General features: G+C 41.8%; 1 protein-coding gene across 3 annotated transcripts; it reads left to right on the forward strand.

The window, feature by feature from the left end:
• Positions 1-8,192: 8,192 nt before the first annotated feature.
• MLANA (melan-A) lies at positions 8,193-18,047 on the forward strand. Of its 3 annotated transcripts, none has more exons than XM_084628789.1 (6): positions 8,220-8,251; positions 8,918-8,969; positions 9,550-9,648; positions 10,972-11,068; positions 16,619-16,720; positions 17,853-18,047. In XM_084628789.1, exons 3-6 carry the CDS (start codon positions 9,575-9,577, stop codon positions 17,919-17,921), a joined length of 342 nt encoding a protein of 113 aa, XP_084484915.1. In that variant the 5' UTR covers positions 8,220-8,251; positions 8,918-8,969; positions 9,550-9,574; the 3' UTR covers positions 17,922-18,047. The 3 variants fall into 3 exon arrangements, with proteins under 3 accessions (XP_084484914.1, XP_084484915.1, XP_084484916.1); XM_084628790.1 differs by having other exon boundaries at positions 8,223-8,251; positions 8,913-8,969; XM_084628788.1 differs by lacking the exon at positions 8,918-8,969 and having other exon boundaries at positions 8,193-8,251.
• The last annotated feature ends 575 nt before the right edge of the window (positions 18,048-18,622 follow it).

The following is an 18,622-nucleotide window of genomic DNA, read 5'->3' on the forward strand; positions in this document are numbered from 1 at the left end:
GTAACTGTCATCATCTACCTGTCCAGATGTCTCTTTCCACAATCTTGGATTACCTGTTGGAACTGAAAACTTCAGGTCTCTCTCTGAATTCCATCAAGGTTCACTTAGCATCAATAACAGTGCACTCACCAGTAGATGGTTTCTCAATTTTTGCTCATCCCACCACACTGAGGTTCCTGAAAGATCTTATGAGCTTTTCCCCACAGATTAGGGATACTACTCTACTTTGCGATCTCAGCTTTGTTCTTAATGGTCTCATAAAACTGCCTTTTGAGTTGGACTAGCTGTGTGCTCTCTGTGCTCTCCATTTACTGTGTTCTCCAAGGAGAAGATATCATTACGACTCCATCCAAAAATTTTACGTTAGATTTCTTCTGAGTTTCATATTAATGAGACAAGTCACCTTCTAGTTTTGATCTTCCTCAAACTAGCCAATAATTTAGGTAAGGAAATATTTTAATTCCTAGATGGGCTGCTACTGTCAGGAATTAGGGCCTGCAGCTGAGCCTGGACCAGCTAGTTCCATCCCCAAGTAAGCAACAAAGGACTCTCTGCTGAATTTCAGTTGGCTTGCAACAGAAGCACCTGACTGGCCAGATCTCCTGATTGGCTAGAGGAACCAACAGATGCACTCTTAAGCCCCGCACAGAAGGTCGATGGCTGCTCAATGCTTATGCCCACAGCTGCAATTGCTCCTGTGCCTATCTTATTCCAAGCCTTGCTCCAGTCCACTCCAAATGTGCTCCCCTGCTCATTGCCTGACTCCTGGTTCATGACTCCGCCTATGCCCACTAGACCTTGTGGCCCACTGCTCCACCCACTAGGACCAGCTGCCCATACCTTGCTTCATGACAACTACCAGTGTCATACATTTTGCAAATACCCATGGGGCTGAAGAGAGACCAAAGGACAGCTTTGTATATGGCTTGTTATACACTGTTAACTATGAACTGAAGAAACTTTTTATGGCCAGAATATATTGCCACATAAAAAGAGGCATCCTGTAGGTCAAGAGCAGCATACCAATTTCCAGGGAAGGGATAATAGAAGCAACGGTGATCATCATTAACTTGATTTTCTTAATAAATCTGTTAAGCATTCTGAAGTACAGAATGAGTCAAAGACCACCTCTCTTTTTTGGGAATCAAGAAATAGTGGGAATAGAAACCTTTCCCTCTGTGTTGATAAGGAACTTCTTCTATTGCTCCCAGTTTTAACAGAGAATGTACTTCTTAAAACAGTCTTGTGAGATGGGTCCCTGAAAAGGGACATGAGAATATGTTGGAGAAAGGGAGGGAGGTAAATTGGATAACATAGCCCTTCTTTACTGTGCTAAGTACCCAACTGTTCAATGTAATCTCTGTTGATGCACTGTAAAAGAGAGATAGGCACGTTCCAAATGAGGGAAGGGGTATCTGAATGCAAAAGATGAAACAGGGTGGGTATGTTGTCTTGACAGATATATTAAAACACCTGTTTCAAAGTTACTGAAGACTGGTGAGAAGGACCTGCTACAGACGATGCCGGTGGACAATGTTTAGAAGACCTCCATATAGAGGCCTCTGCTGATAGTAGGGTGTGTACCATGTTTGAGGCTTAAACTGTTTCCTCTTTGCTCCGGAAGGGTAAACACTCAGCAAACAAAAGGGTTGCATGAGAATCTTTCAACATGTGCATCATGTTGGTGGTCTTCTGAGAGAACAGTGTAGCACCTTCACATGGTAAATCGCCTATTGCAACAATTCTCCAACTCTGGGTCGGGACCCCAAAGTGGGTCATGACCCCATTGTAATGGGGTCGCCAGGGCTGGCATTAAACTTGCCAAAGCCCGAGCCCCACCACCTGGGGTCAAAGACCAAGGGCTTCAGCCCTGAGTAGTGGGGCTCAGGTTACAGGCTCCCTGCCTGGGGCTGAAGCCCTTGTGCTTGTGCTTTGGCCCCTTGCATCCAGGGCAGTGGGGCTTGAGTTTTGGCCCACCCCCGCACCCGGGGCAGTGGGACTCAGGCAGGCTCAGGCTTCAGTCCCCCTCCTGGGGTCATGTAGTAATTTTTGTTGTCAGAAGGGGGTCAAAGTGCAATAAAGTTTGAGAACCCCTGTTCTATTGTATTTTGCAGCAGTCTTGGAATGCTGAAGGCTTGAAACCAAGAAGAGCATCTCATTGAAATGTGATGCAGTATCTGACATGTCAATCGCTGCTTTGAAAGACGTGCAAATAGTGAGATGACCTTTTGAGGGAATGGCCAAGAATTGATCTTCGTATTTCCTGGGCAGTTTGTTAGTGAATTTTGAAATTGCTGACTAGTTAATAAAAGTATATTTTGACAACAATGCCAGATAATTTGATACTCTCATGGTGGTATATGCCTTTCTGCTATAAACATCCAATCTCTGATAATATTTATCTTTCAGGATAGCTTTGGAGTGAGGCTGCCTCAAATGCTCGTTAGATGCTGTGACCACTAAGAAGTCTGGAATTGGAAGGGTATAGAAACACTCAGTTTTGCTGAAGAACCTGGTAGCATCTGTCCACCCATTTGTCAGTGGGTGGGTTGGAGGCAGGTATCTGCCAAAGGGTCTTCATAGCTTCCAGTAAGGCATCGTTGATGGGAAGGGCAACCTTGCAGGAGCAGGAGTTTGCAATATGTCTAATAATTTGTTCAGATTGTCTAGCACAATTTCTGCTTGTATTCCCAAAGACACTGCTATTCTCCTAACAACCTTACCTTAGACCTTAGTTTATCCTGTGCCCATGGGGCACTCCAGTTCCTCAACTGACTGACCGCTCACTAGTTGTGGTACTTCAGTCACCAGGTGATGGCAGCACATTCAATATCTTCTGTCACTGTCTTTGGCCAGTTCTTCCTTGGCCTTCCTCACTTTCTCTTTCCTGCCTTGGGTACCCACTTCAATGCTTGCTTAGCATGCTCCCATCTTTCATATGATGTACACATCCCAACGGCCTGAGCCTTCTTTCTTTGATGATATTTTTCTAACATATCTTGTCCTATCAGCTTTCTTACTCTCACATTTGTTTTGTCTTTCCATGAAATGTGTAATATCTTCCTCAGCCTACTGTGATGGGCAGCCTCTAGTCGCTCTTTTGTTATCCACTGTCATTGGCCAAGTCTCTGCTCCATATAGTAGCATGCTCACTACAGTGGTATAATGGTCTGATCTGACCTTTGGTTTAGTATGGAGACCTCTGTTTGACCAGATGCTGTTCATCCTTCCAAAAATGGTGTTTGCTTTTCCTAATCTTGTATGAATATCTTTATTACAGGCACCTTCAAATGTTATCATACTCCCCAGTAGCAGAACTCTTCATTTTCTTTTCCCCCACATACACTTTTGCATCTGTTGTCCAGTTTCCTACTTTCATAATCTTGATTTTCTCTTCATTTACTTTCAATTCAATTCTTGCTGCATCCTGTTCTACCTCTCAAGTAAGGGAAATTATCCCATTCCATGTCACTTAGTAAAGCAATTTCGTCAGCAAAGACAATGAGAGCCTGAAAAACTTAAAAATCCTCAGGAGGAGGCAACGGGGACTTTGGAGACAGCCTCACTCAGAAAAGAGGAAGAAAAACTGGGGGTGGGGGGACATCTACAGGTCCCTCCCTAGTCTCCTCTTCTTCTGGGTGTTCCAGTAAAGAGGGAAACTGTGAGCCTAGATGTGTGTCATCTCTGGGCACTACAGGGGCAGGAGAAGATGACTTTATCCTGGATTTAGTCACTAATGGTGGCCTAGACATTCTAGAAGCAGGCCAACAAGCCCAATAAGGCTAGGGAGCACAGTCCCATAGTGGAGGGCACCAAACTGAAGCATCCTTAGAATAAAGACCTTGCTCTAGAGTTTGGGCATCTCTAGAACGTTGACAGTATGGAGACCTGAATGACCTTGTTGGAGATACAGGTTTGTCACAGTGAGAGTAAGAAGAGAAGCTATAACTCTTCTCAGTAAAAGGAGGAGTCCCAGTAGGCAGCGGGGCAGGTCTTGGCACTGGAGGACGCCTGGGGTATTCTCAGAGGAACTGAAGTCAACAGTGTAGCTGATGGTTGCAGTGGATGAGGCAGTCCAAATGCAGACAAATGGGCCAACGTTCGTGGTGCCAGAGGAGCTGATGCTGTATATACTGACGAAGTGGATGGAATTGCTGGTGCTGCGGTAACTGTAGTTGCCAGTGCCATTGGTGCCACAGATATTGTGAACAGAGAATCCAACAAAGGATTGTCCAGGAGAGGAGGGAGAGGGAGAGAAGGGATTTTGCTGTGAAGAATGCCTGCAACGTCAATGGCCCAATAGCAGAGGCAAGTGCTCAGCCACTAAAGCTAGCACTGCTGGACCTGGCAGTGCCAGTGACAACAATCTCCCTGGTATGTGTGATGACACCAGCCTTGACAGCTCCTCTGCTACCAGAATCGACAGTGCCACCTCTGATACAGTCAGTGAGTGTCAGTGCTTACAACCAGACCTCTCCTCAGCGCTGGAGGAGCTTTCAGAGCTTTTTCTGTGAGGGGACTTCAAATGTTGATCAGTCTCCAAGGACAAAGAGGGTTTTGAGGAGGCCACTGGAGATGAAGATGAACAACATTTCTCACCTGATTTTGGCTTAGAAACTGGGACTGTCAGAGGGGCACTTCTCATGGACAAACTCTCCACTGTCTCATGGTTGGGGGTGGTCTCTGAAGAGGGACACCTTGTCTTCTCAAGAAGAGGTTCCTTGAGGTGGAAATCCCTCTTATTTTTTGTTCTTGTTGGGAAGCAGGCACAAATAGGATATTTGTTCCTCACATACCCCTCACCTAAGCAGATTAGGCAACGTTTGTGCCTGTCGCTGATAGGGATCACAGTCCTGCAAGTGGCATGCTGTTTGAAACCTGGGGATTTCTGCATATTAACCCCACTAAATAGTAACTAGCTTACTCTAACTAAACTAACACTAAACTACAACTATATACAGAAGGAGAATTTATCTAAGACTGGTTAATGGAGTGTTGAGGAGCTGCAACTCTCACCACGGGCAGCAAGATGGAACTGAAATGGAGGCAGTGATCTTGCCCTGATTATGCCCTCAGCTTGGTGCACAAAGGGAGCAGGGGCACATGTGTTGCCTTCTGATATGGTTGGAAAAAGTTTCCTAGTCAAAAGCACATACACCTACACTTCAGGTGTCATTGGCATCGCGTAAGTACCAGAATCCATACCCCCCGCCACCTCAATAAGGCCTCAGTCCTGTATGGGGAGCTGCCCTAATCTAATATTAGCTGGCTATCTGTTGGGCATTGCTGTAGCACAATGCACTTCAATAATGCCCCTCTTCACTCTTTACATATCCCTGTGCTGGAAGCTGCAGTGAGGTGCCACAGGATCTGGCTATGACAGCTCAATATCCACTGAAGAGTCCCCCACCCTTGGGAGACAGGATCCTTAATTGGGGGAGATCTGGCTGCTTTTTGGCCCCTTTGTGGCAGCCAAGTAGCACAAAGGGACCAGAATGTAGCCGAGAATCTGTCGCTATTTTTTCCTAAAAACAATGAAAATCTTCTGGTAGGGACAGACTAATGGTAAATACCCTTTGTATAATTAACAACTCAATCCCGCACGGTGCTGGGGAGTGCTTCCTCGGAGATTCCAAGTGCCCTGAGTTTGAACTGAAATTATGGTGCATCAGGCACACTCAGCACCTCACAGGAGGCACCAAACACCTTGCATTATCAGGTCCCAAGTAAACATTCCTATTTCTTCCTTACCTTGTTGTGGATCTTAAGTTTCAGTGAAAACACAAACAAAAATCACAAGACCTCATCCTAGAGAGATGAAATGACCCTACCAATAACATAAAGACAATGGGTCCACTGTTTAAAAGGTCAGACACCTTTTCAGTGACACAGAAAGCATTCATTCTCCACCTATGGATAGTCAGGATTTGGCAGACTCTCACAATAGTTTGCCAGAGGCTAATGGATGTCAAAAAAGGTCTGGATTGTTGTTTTCTGAACATATTTTTAAATGTTTCTTTCCAAAATGTGATCAGGAGAGAGCTGAATCTCTAGCTCATAGAATGTCTTTAGAAATGTAATCTAGCTGGGGAGGTGGCCAACTTCTGGGCACAACTCCCTCAAGCTGTGGGTCTTTGCCGGTACATTTCTGCCCCACCGAGGAGGTCCAGCATAGTAGTGACTTCAGTCCTTTCAGGTTGTTCAAAGGTAATCAGGAAGAAACACACTACTGAAAACTGGTCATCCCACAAACCTTCAGTAGGGCCCCTCCCCGCTATTCAGCACTTGTTTTCAAAACAATCTCTGCTTCCCCTGATTCCCTTCTGATTCTGGTTGTCCCTTCCGGGATGGTTGTCCCAGCTGGCCAGTGAGCTCCATCTCAGGGCTGCAACCAGGCTTTTCTTCCACCATGAGACACACGGAGCTGTGTCCTCCCTACTCGTCAACCCTGGACAAGGCTAGGCCCTCTCCTTTTATCTCTTCTCCCCACATTTGAAGTTGAATGCAGGTGTAGCAGAGCAAGGCAAGGGGGTCCACAGACTTTCCCTAACCCTTTCACTGCCAGTGTGGAGCGGGTCAGCTTCCTTAACCCCCTCTCTGCTGGTGTAGGGCCTCTCTGCCCCAACACAGTAATGCTTACAGAGTCTGCGCTTGGAGTTTTAATGATCTCACTAGTGTAAATTAGGAGCAATGCCACTGAAGTCAATACAGACACACCGGTTTGACAACAGTATAAATGAGAACATGATTGTGTGTTTCACCTTAACAACTGTTCTACCCCTCAACAGCAGCATTATGCCTCTGTCTTATAAGGCATTATTTGCACATTTTTTTCCATTCATTGCTATGAACGTCAGCCCATTAGCCAAAGGCAAAATAAAAATACACTGGGTTTTGTTATCACATGTTTTTTTTCATGAATGCTGGACTGTTGGCACCGATGAAGAAGAAAAAAATATATCTGTTATTTAGCCTCCTTCTTCTAGAAACATTTGTTCAAGGGTGGAGAAAATCCATGTAAAGAATTATATGAAATCTGCCATTCTATAAAGTTGGGAAGTGGGAAAGATTGAATTTGAAGCCTTACAAACTTGATATTAGCTCTTTAATGCTATACACAGATCTAAAACCTGATCCTGCAATCTTTTCACATTCAAAACTCACACAGGAGTACAAGTGTAATCATGCAGAGGAACCACTGCAAGATCAGATAATTATATAGCAGATATTTATTCAAAAGGGGCCAATTCTGCTCTTAGTTACTGTGTGACCCCACTGGATTTGTTTTATTGTTATGGCTCCAGAAAAGAGGATTTCTTAAGTCCCATGGGATAATGGAACAAATAAGGCCCTGTCCACACTGGGAGCAGAACCATGCTAGCTTCAAATGTTTGCCCAGAAGAAAGATGTTTTCCAAAAGTAATAAGTCCTAAACACACTCGTGACTATGTTAGGAAATATCCAATGCACTGGTACCAACAGTGGAGGAAGCTGTAGTGTAGAGAAGGTTCAGGTGTTTTTACCACCATTTTATCTAATAAGGCAAAAACAGTGGAAAACACAGAGCAGAAGAAATGTCTTGCTCTCCTAAACCCCACACTAACTAAATCATAATGTAGTAGTTATGGCTTAGGTGGTTTCTTTTTACTAGAGCGCTTGCTTACTTACCAGCACCAAATGAGCTACATTGGTGTAAGGGCTCTTTACACTGGTATAACTGCATACACATGAGGGATTTGCACCTATTTAACTATACAGTATCAGTTTCTAAACTGATGTGGCTATAGTGGTCCAAAAACTGTGTAGATAAACTTTCAATGAAACTGGTGCAAAAACTTTGTGTAGACAGGCACTAACTCCGAAACAAAAGCAATATAAACAGTTTTAAACAGGTACAAGTGTGTCCACACTTGGAGTTTTCACTGATTTAGGTAAATTGATGCAAAACCTGTGTGTGGCCCAGCCCTATGCAGTGTATGGGAGAGCATGGAAAAGTAATAGATCTTGTAGCTGTTTACCGAAAAAGATGGGCGGGGGGGCGGGGAGAGAGAAGAAGAAAGGGAAAAAGCTGTCTCTCTGCTTGGCCTCTTTCATGCTAATTAAAGAAATCAAAGGCTGCACCATTTGGAATTTAAACTCGTGATAGTCATGAGTGTAGAGACCAAAAAAAAAGAAAAAAAGATTAAGTGCTAGAGAAAAAAGCTGCCTATGCGTCCACCGAGCAGGCAGAGAGTGTGGATCTGCAAAGAAGGTGAGACTTGCATGCTTTGTATTCTGCTAGAATTTCCCCGTTTATTTAAAACTAAGTTTCAGAAGAGTTTACTGGCTCATTCTGAACTCTCTGAAAAAGTCATTTAATTCGGTCTGATCTATTTCTAAAAGGGTCATTTTGTCTTAATTGAATTTGGTGATAGATTATTTGGGAATATACAGTAGAATTTGCTCTTCTGCTATTTAACTGAGACCAATGTATTTACTTATGTCTTTTTCTATGGTTGTGTCAGATAAATTAGATTTGAACTGTTCTGTCTGATCAGATTTGGATGGTTAATTTCCCTCAGGAACCTAAACTAATGGCAATTAAGCATGCACAGATAGCAAATATAAATTGGTGCAGCTCTCTCCAAATCAATGGAGCTGTGCCAATTTATGCTAGCTAAGGGGTTTATCTAGACATAGACCACTGCAGTGTCTGCAGCACTCCAGGGAAGACACTACCTATGCTGACAGGAGGGGTTCTCCTGCCAGGAAAGGTAATCCATCTCCTCTACAGGCAGGCTGGGTCAACAGGAAAATTATTCCATCCGCCTAGTGCTGTCTAAACCGGGGGTTTGGTAGGTTTAACTGTGTCACTTGTGGTCTGGATTTTTCACCTCCTAGAGTGACCTAATTATACCGACCTTATTTCCTAGTGTAGACCGGCCTAAGTATCTGGCTTTGGTTGTTTAAAGGGAATAGAAACAAACACTGTAAGTAAAATATTCACCTTCTCTTTCATCTACTTCTCCCCTACCTCACCCTAGATAAAGTGCATTATTAACAAATTATTCCTGTTCTCTAAATGGCTTTCTTAAGAACCGATCATTTGGTCATGAATTTACAACAAACAAAAAATGTATGAGTGGTCTAAAGAACAGAAGTCTCCTCCTACATTGTCTTCAGGGCTGGTTTCAAAATACAGCGGCTTTACCTTGGGTTGAAAGGGAAACCCATTCTCATTCTTGAGAAATTTTATGTCAGAAACCTGTAAACATCTAAAGAGAACAAGCCAAATCCTTCTTTCAGGCACTGTGCAAACCCAGAGTAGCTCCACTAAAGTTGGTGGGGTTATACTGATGCAAACCCAAAGTCATGGCAGTGTAATTGACAGCTGAATTTGATCCAATGTGTTTTGTTCTTATTAAGTTACCACAGCCTTGTGTGTAAATGGATCTACCTTTTATTAAAAATATTTAAAAGAAACCCAAACTCTCTTTCTTCTGATAATGGAAATGGTGATAATGTATTATGTCTTAGGAGTATTGTAATGGATTACTCTTGTCCTTGTAGGTGTGACCGAAACCAGTCTTACAAAATGCCCAAAGGAGACCACCAAACAGATGGCATCTTCAGCAGAGGGAAGCGATATACTTACCTTGCAGCACAAGAGTAAGTATAAAACAAAACCCATGACAGCTTCAAAGCTAGTGAAAAGAATTGCATTCAAATTCAGATGTGGCATTCTCTGAAAGCCCATTTATAAATTACTCAACTGAGAGGTTTTCCTCTATCCTGGGAACAGAATTTTACAAAGTAGGATTTTTCTTCCAGGTTGCAACAAAGAAAACAGAACCCAAGATAAATTAATCAGAATTTCTGTGTTCAGGGAAAGTAACAAGGCCTTATAAAGATGAATAAAATCTCACAATTCTTTTGTCTCCTGGCTTCTTTAAATGGTACTAGAATCCTAACCGTCTTGAATCCCTTTCATAGAATGGGAAAAGACAGATGTATGTCTACATATACTGTTAAGCCCATGGTCCCCAAACACAATGTAACTCAAAATTCCCACCCTCTAACCACACAGTTCTTGTGCTTAGTGTGTCATGGAACATGACACAAGTTAGGAAATTGTCTGTGCACAGTTTACAGTCTTCTTACCTCTTTTCCGAAGTTGGGTAATGATTTATAAACCCAGTAATCCTTGTGTCTCTGGCATTTGCTATAACATGGTAGATGTTGGACAGAGGTCCCAGTGTTCTTTGCCTGAAGAGATTCAACTAATAAAAATGGGGTGTGTCTCCACAAGTGAGGCATTTCATTGCTTACATAGCTTTCCCATTATGGGAATGCTTTTTTCAGGGATTGGGGTGCGTTCTATAAGTGGTGGTTCTTTGGAGACCAATATTTGAGGCAATGATTGCATTTTCCCAGTTGTTGAAACAGTCAAGCTTTTGGCAAGGACTTTAGCTAGGTCAGTTACAATGGGGAGGTTGGCAGGAATTAGAGACTTAGACAAGAATCTGTAGCTGCCAACTGGAGTGAGTTGAAGCTAAGAACAAATGTTTTGTCAAATTTTGCAGAAAGGTTTTGGCCAATTCTTTTTCTATGGTTCTCTAGTCCTCAAAAAAGTTGTTTAACATGAAATTCTGAAGGTCCAAAAGTCCCACAAATGAGTGGAAGTCTCATTCAGCGGGCAGGCTGTACAGTGTCCAGCAGGTGAGGCTGCTGTTCAATAGCTATTTTTATCTTTGATGTTCGCCATGTGATGCTTCATACTCTGTATATCATCGAACCACTGCAGGATTACTCACTGCCCGGTGGTTCAAGAGCTCAACATATTAATAGTTTTATTTTTTAAAAGGCACAGTATAGTTCATTTGTGTTCTCATAGAAGCCTCTTGAAATTGCTGATAAATTTGAATGCTGTAAACACTTGTGCTAAATACACTCACTTATGGAAAAATTCATCTAGTTTTTCTTTTGCAACAGGGCTGCAGGTATTGGAATCCTTGTTGTGGTTCTTGCAGTTTTACTGATCATTGGCTGCTGGTATCACAAAAGGCGATGTGGCTATAAAAACCTCCGGGTAAGTGTGGCAACTCATATTCTGGTATAACATCATTATTATTACAGTAGTGCCTAGGGGACACAACCAAGATCAGGGCACTATTGACCGAGGCACTGTACAAACACATAATATGAGAGCTTTTAAAATAAGACAAAGGACGGGGGAGAGGAAACTAAGACACAGGGAAGTGAAGTGACTTGTCCAAAAAAAAAAAAAATTAAAAAAAATATCCACACAGCAGATCAGTGGCAGAGCCAGGTGTAAAACCCTGTCCTGCAGACTTTCAGTCCAGTACGTTTTCAATTATATCATCCTGCCACTAATATATACTGAACACCCCCAGTCTGCTAAGCACTTTAATAGTTTTCATCTAAGTCTTTGATTTGGCTTAGAGGGAGAGACTAAGGGCTTGTCTACATTACCCACTGGATCGATCCAGTGATCGATCCAGCGGGGGGGCCAGGGGTCGATTTATTGCATCTAGTCTAGATGCAATAATCGACCACCGAGCGCTCTCCTGTTGACTAGGATACTCCACCAGGGTGAGAGGCACAGGCAGAGTCAACGGGAGAGTGTCAGCCATCAACTAACCACAGTGAAGACACCATGGTAAGTAGACCTAACTACGTCAACTTCAGCTACGTTATTCACATAGCTGAAGTTGTGTAATTTAGATTGATCCCCACCCCCATGTGTAGACCAGGCCTAAATAACAAATGGAGTGGGGGTAGGGAAGAGAAGGACAAGGGTTACAGTTACAAGCTTATGTGTTTAATATAGTGGTTAAACAGACACCACAGTGCACATGTACATGTAAAAGGTAACCTGCAAAGGGGGTGTCATAAAAATAAAGGGAAGGGTAACCACCTTTCTGTATACAGTGCTATAAAATCCCTCCTGGCCAGAGGCAAAACCTTTTCACCTGTAAAGGGTTAAGAAGCTAAGAACCTCGCTGGCACCTGACCAAAATGACAAATGAGGAGACAAGATACTTTCAAAGCTGGAGGTGGGGAAACAAAGGGTCTGTCTGTGTGATGCTTTTGCTGGGAACAGATCAGGAATGCAGACTCAGAACTTCTGTAAAGTTAGTAAGTAATCTAGCTAGAAATGCGTTAGATTTCCTTTTGTTTAATGGCTGGTAAAATACGCTGTGCTGGGTGGAATGTATATTCCTGTTTTTGTGTCTTTTTGTAACTTAAGGTTCTGCCTAGAGGGATTCTCTATGTTTTGAATCTGATTACCCTGTAAGGTATTTACCATCCTGATTTTACAGAGGTGATTCTTTTACCTTTTCTTTAATTAAAATTCTTTTTTAAGAACCTGATTGATTTTTCATTGTTCTTAAGATCCAAGGGTTTGGGTCTGTGGTCACCTGTACAAATTGGTGAGGATTTTTATCAAGCCTTCCCCAGGAAAGGGGGTGTAGGGCTTGGGGGGATATTTTGGGGGAAGACGTCTCCAAGTGGGCTCTTTCCCTGTTCTTTGTTTAACACGCTTGGTGGTGGCAGCATAGGGTTCAAGGACAAGGCAAAGTTTGTATCTTGGGGAAGTTTTTACCCTAAACTGGTAAGAAAAATCTTAGGGGGTCTTTCATGCAGGTCCCCACATCTGTACCCTAGAGTTCAGAGTGGGGAAGGAACCTTGACAGGGGGAAAATGAATTTGTACTCTTGTGGGTTTCATGATTATGTATAAAGAAGATCTAAAAAGGTACTTGCCAAGAATTGCAAAGATACTATATTTGGAGTTCTGTCTTCTCTTAGCTGAGCCAGACAGTAATTTTGAATTTTTAACAATGAGAGCTTTTCTCCAAAATATTTTACTTAAATAGGTTGTGTACAATCTGAATAAAAATCTCCTCTCATCCCAATTAATTAGAAGTTGTACTTCATTACTTGTGGTAATAATCCTATTATCTCTCCCCTGGAATGGGGCATAGTGTCTTCCAAAATACACATGACCTGAATTTCTACAGGGTTAAAAACCCACCTTCGGAAACCAAAACCAAAACCAAACACTTTTCAGGCTCTCTTTATACATCACAGAAAATGCACAAAGTAATTTTTCCCTTTGAATCTCCCCTTTAAAAATGTTATTATGAAAATATAATTACGATGTTTGTGCTGTTTGTTGGGGGAGAAACTGGACAGAAGAAATGACAATGCAGGACTGAAATAGGAAAGGAAGAAGAGAGGGGAGAGACTTCCCTCTTACAGGAGAGTCTATTATAGAGATTCTCTAGGTTTTAGTCAGGAGGAGAGGATGGAAGAGGATAAAGTATGGGCCAGATCAGATAAGAAACATTCACATAAAGAATCTGAAACATCAGAAAAAGGCAGACAAATAAACAGTGACAAGTTTTCAAAGTGCTTGTACACAAATGCTAGAAATCTAAATAATAAGATGGGTGAACCAGAGTGCCTCATGTTAAAGGAGGATATTGATATAGTAGGCATTACAGAAACCTGGTGGAGTGAGGACAATCAATGGGACACAATCATTCTGGGGTACAAAATATATCGGAAGGACAGAACAGGCTGTGCCGGGGGGTAAGGGGGGGGTAAGGGCACTATATGTGAAAAAATGTAGAATCAAATGAAATAAAAATCTTAAATGAATCCACATGTTCCACGGAATCTCTATGGATAGTAATTCTATGCTCTAATAAGAATATAACAATAGGGATCTATTATTGACCACCTGACCAGGACAGTGATAGTGATGATGAAATGCTAAGGGAGATTAGAGAGGCTATCAAAAGAAAGAACTCAATAATAGTGGGGGATTTCAATTATCCCCATATTGACTGCGTACAAGTCAGGTCAAGATGAAATTCAGAGACAAATTTTCTCGATTCTTTAAATGACTGCTTCTTGGAACAGCTGGTACAGGAACCCACAAGGGGAGAGGCAACTCTCAATCTAGTCCTGAGTTGAGTGCAGTATGTGGTCCAAGAGGTAACTAACAGGATCGCTTGGAAATAGTGACCATAATATAATAACATTTAACATTCCTGTGGTGGGAAGAAAACCTCAGCAGCCCAATATTTAATTTCAGAGAGAAGGTTAGGTAAACAGAAATTAAAAGGTACAGTGACTAGAGTGAAATCCCTGCAAGCTGCATGGACACTTTTCAAAGACACCATAATAGAGGCTCAACTTAAATGTATATCCCAAATTAAAAAAAAAACAGTAAAAGAACTAAAAAAGAGCCACCGTGGCTTAACAACCATGTAAAAGAAGCAGTGAGAGATAAAAAGGCATCTTTTAAAAAGTGAAAGTCAAATCCTAGTGAGGTAAATAGAAAGGAGCATAAACACTGCCAAATTAAATGTAAAAATGTAATAAGAAAAGTGAAAAAGGAGTTTGAAGAACAGCTAGACAAATCTCAAAGGTAATAAAATGTTTTTTTAAGTACATCAGAAGCAGGAAGCCTGCTAAACAATCAGTGGGGCCCCTGGACGATCGAGATACAAAAGGAGCACTTAAAGACGATAAAGTAATCGCAGAGAAACTAAATGAATTCTTTGCTTCAGTCTTCACGGCTGAGGATGTTAGGGAGATTCCCAAACCTGAGCTGTCTTTTGTAGGTGACAAATCTGAGGAATTGTCACAGACTGAAGTGACACGAGAGGAGGTTTTGGAATTAATTGAGAAACTTAGCAGCTACAAGTCACTGGGACCAGATGGCATTCACCCAAGACTTCTGAAAGAACTCAAATGTGAAATTGTGAAACTATTAACTATGGTTTGTAACCTGTCCTTTAAATCAGCTACTGTACCCAATGACTGGAAGATAGCTAATGTAACGCCAATATTTAAGAAGGGCTCTAGAGGTGATCCTGGCAATTACAGACTGGTAAGTCTAACGTCAGTACCGGGCAAATTAGCTGAAACAATAGTAAAAAATAAAATTGTCAGACACATAGAAGAACATAAAATTGTTCCGCAAAAGTCAATATGGTTTCTGTAAAGGGAGATAGTGTCTTACTATTAGAGTTCTTTGAGGGGGGGTCAACAAACATGTGGACAAGGGGGATCCAGTGGACATAGTGCACTTAGATTTCCAGAAAGCCTTGACAAGGTCCCTCACCAAAGGCTCTTATGTAAATTAAGTTGTCATGGGATAAGAGGGAAGATCCTTTCATGGATTGGGAACTGGTTAAAAGACAGGGAACAAAGGGTAGGAATAAATGGTACATTTTTAGAATGGAGAGGGATAACTAGTGGTGTTCCCCCGGGGTTGGTCCTAGGACCAATCCTATTCTACTTGTTCATAAACGATCTGTAGAAAGGGGTAAACAGTGAGGTGACAAAGTTTGCAGATGATACTAAACTGCTCAAGATAGTTAAGACCAAAGCAGACTGAAGAACTTCAAAAAAGATCTCACAAAACTAAGTGATTGGGCAACAAAATGGCAAATGAAATTTCATGTGGATAAATGTAAAGTAATGCACATTGGAAAAAATAACCCCAATTATACATACAATATGATGGGAGCTAATTTAGCTACAACTAATCAGGAGAAAGATCTTGGAGTCATTGTGGATAGTTCTCTGAAGACGTGCACGCAGTGTGCAACAGCAGTCAAAAAAGCAAACGGGATATTAGGATTCATTAAAAAAGGGATAGAGAATAAGATGCAGAATATCTTATTGCCCTTATATAAATCCATGGTACGCCCACATCTTGAATACTGCGTACTGATGTGGTCCCCTCATCTCAAAAAAGATCTACTGGCATTAGAAAAGGTTCAGAAAAGGGTAACTAAAATTATTAGGGGTTTGGAACGGGTCCCATATGAGGAGAGATTAAAGAGGCTAGGACTTTTCAGCTTGGAAAAGAGGAGACTAAGGGGGGATATGATAGAGGTATATAAAATCATGAGTGAATAAGGACAAGTTATTTACTTGTTCCCATAATATAAGAACTAGGGGCCACCAAACGAAATTAATGGGCAGGAGGCTTAAAACAAATAAAAGGAAGTTCTTCACTCAGCGCACAGTCAACCTGTGGAACTCCTTGCCTGAAAAGGTTGTGAAGGCTAGGACTCTAAAAGGGTTTAATAGAGAACTGGATAAATTCATGGAGGTTAAGTCTATTAATGGCTATTAGCCAGGATGGGTAAGGAATGGTGTCCCTAGCCTCTGTTTGTCAGAGGTGGAGACGGATGGCAGAAGAGAGATCACTTGATCATTACCTGTTAGGTTCACTCCCTCTGGGGCACCTGGCATTGGCCACTGTCAGTAGTATGGCCATTCTTATGTAGGAACGAATGATTTTTAAAAGTAGGGGACATCAGAGAGAGGCATAGCAGCTGGGGGAGAACAGGATCCAATAGCAACAAGTTAGTACATCTTTGTCCTCATTTTTGATCATCCCATGATTGGACGTCTCTAAAGAGAGATCATGGATTGCATTAGCAGTGACAGAGTAACAAAGCTTGCACAATGCCTGCTGGCATTATGTCCCCATTCTTATTGACTTTCACACTTTAAGTGATACATTTATAGTCATACTCAAGGTTTCTTTTTCTGTCACTCTCTCACCTTTCCTTACTGTCTATCAGAGTAAAAGCTTGCATGCTGGCACTATCAGAAGAGTGGCAGGTGAAGATGCCCCACTGGATTGCAAAGCACTTTTACAGGAGTACAGCAACTTTAACTCTGTGGTAAGGTGAAGTCCCAGGTTTCATTTACTTACAACGTTTAGTGAATGCTGCAGTTAGTTGCTGAGATGACTGCTGGTGAAGTAGTAATGACGCACTTTTACCTCTGGTCGATGGCTTCTTTTCTGGATTTGCATTATCTAAGCTGGGTCTGCATCTTCCACATGTTGACCCAATCTGTTAAGAAAAGTACTCTCATGTAATTCTTGTAGTGAAAGTGATTTGTGAAATCTAATATTAATAGCTTGTCTTAAAAAGAATTCTCTTCTTCCTCCTCGACTTTATGCTACTTTGATTTAGTTGCAACATGATCATTCCTATTTGATCTACTAGCTGTAATAAAATAGTTATATGCTGCAATATCCTGCAATAGCAGGGTCTTCATGTCAACAGCTCTACCAATTTTACGGTGTGTGGGATTCCATAATCGGATATTGATTGTTTATGTGCTTCTGACACGCAGTACCAAAATCCACATACTAGCTATTTACCATAGCACTAATTGGGGTCCTCAGCATCAATCAGAACAGAAAGATGCATTATTGTAACCAATGAATGCCCATCCCCCCAAAATAGTTCAACTTCCAGAAAGTGAATATGAAGAGTTAAATATATTGAGTTATGATGGTGTGTAATTAATTTGAAGAAAGGAGAAAGGGTAATGAAATAATTTATGGTCAATATGCAATAAATATGCTGCTAAATATTGTTAATTTTGTAATAAGATATGTACTTACATCTGCCAAGACACTGTAATGTTTTATTATAAACTACCTGAAATATCAACAACATCTCCCTCCCCCACCCCCTCGAAAAAGCCTATCCTTAAAGTACTGAACATTTGTTCTTTGATAGCAGCTGCATGGACAAATGTCTCATCACAAAATGAACTCAATCTTATGCACAACCAAAAAGCAATGCTTAATTTTTTTTTAAAATAAATTCACAATCAGTTGTTTCAGCTGTTCTGAACTACAGTATTATTTAAGGACAAACAAGTAAACCGATGTAAAATTCTTTAAGAGGAATACAAAGCCGGCTAGAAGATGATACTATTTCAGCTTTAGTGTGGTTTGCTTGTCCTTCAATGCATTCACTCTACTTAGCATCTTCACCACATTTTTCATTCCCACAGGTACCTGATGCTCCACCAGCATATGACAAAATCTCCGCCGACCCATTGCCACCACCTTATTCACCATGATGTTGAGTCAGTCTTAAACTCTAAGTACACAAATTGATTCTTTTTGTGCTTTTGCTTAAACTCATGTGCAAACCAAGCATTCTTTATGGGTAAACTGTAATAATAAAGTACACATTTCCATGACTAGTTGCTGACAGTTATTGCCTAGTTCAATTTGCCTTTCATCCACATATGAAACAGATGAAAGGCTTTTGTATTTCTGCCCATTCCTAGATTATTTTTTCCCCAGCACTTGTAGCTGTGGGTGTATGGTGCAGTAACTCATTGTGATGAAACAGGCTGGTTTGGTAAGGGGCAATTAATGGGGTGATAGAGAGATTGGCATTCCAAGGGGAAGACTTCAGGCTGTCACGATACAAACTTGCTTGCCACTCCCTCTCACTAATGAGATGTGCATGTGAACTTCTTCCCAATTAGTCAGGTTTCCATATACTCAGTCTCCCTATCCACCACCTTCCACACTTTGTGGGCCTAATTTACCCCCTCCATCAGTCACACTTGGGTACACTTGCCTCACAAAGGACATCAATCAAGCTTGCGTGTATCCAATCCCTCCTGCTAAGGTTTGTAAGCACCTGGGGCTACCCCTTTTGCCCTCCCCCTACTGCCCCAAAATCAGGCTTGTGTGCTCATGGACTGCATGTTCCACCAACCACCAGTTTTATGAGCACCGTGCGTCAAAATTTCAGTTGTCATGTGAA

Source organism: Lepidochelys olivacea (assembly GCF_965140295.1).
Source record: "Lepidochelys olivacea isolate rLepOli2 genome assembly, chromosome: 5".
NCBI classification, from domain to species: domain Eukaryota; kingdom Metazoa; phylum Chordata; order Testudines; family Cheloniidae; genus Lepidochelys; species Lepidochelys olivacea.

Coding starts and splice junctions, on each gene's coding strand:
- MLANA (XM_084628788.1), top strand. CDS start 9,575: ATGCCCAAAGGAGACCACCAAACAGATGGCATCTTCAGCAGAGGGAAG. Junction 11,069..16,618: donor GTGGCTATAAAAACCTCCGG/GTAAGTGTGGCA, acceptor ACTGTCTATCAG/AGTAAAAGCTTGCATGCTGG. Junction 16,721..17,852: donor ACAGCAACTTTAACTCTGTG/GTAAGGTGAAGT, acceptor TCATTCCCACAG/GTACCTGATGCTCCACCAGC.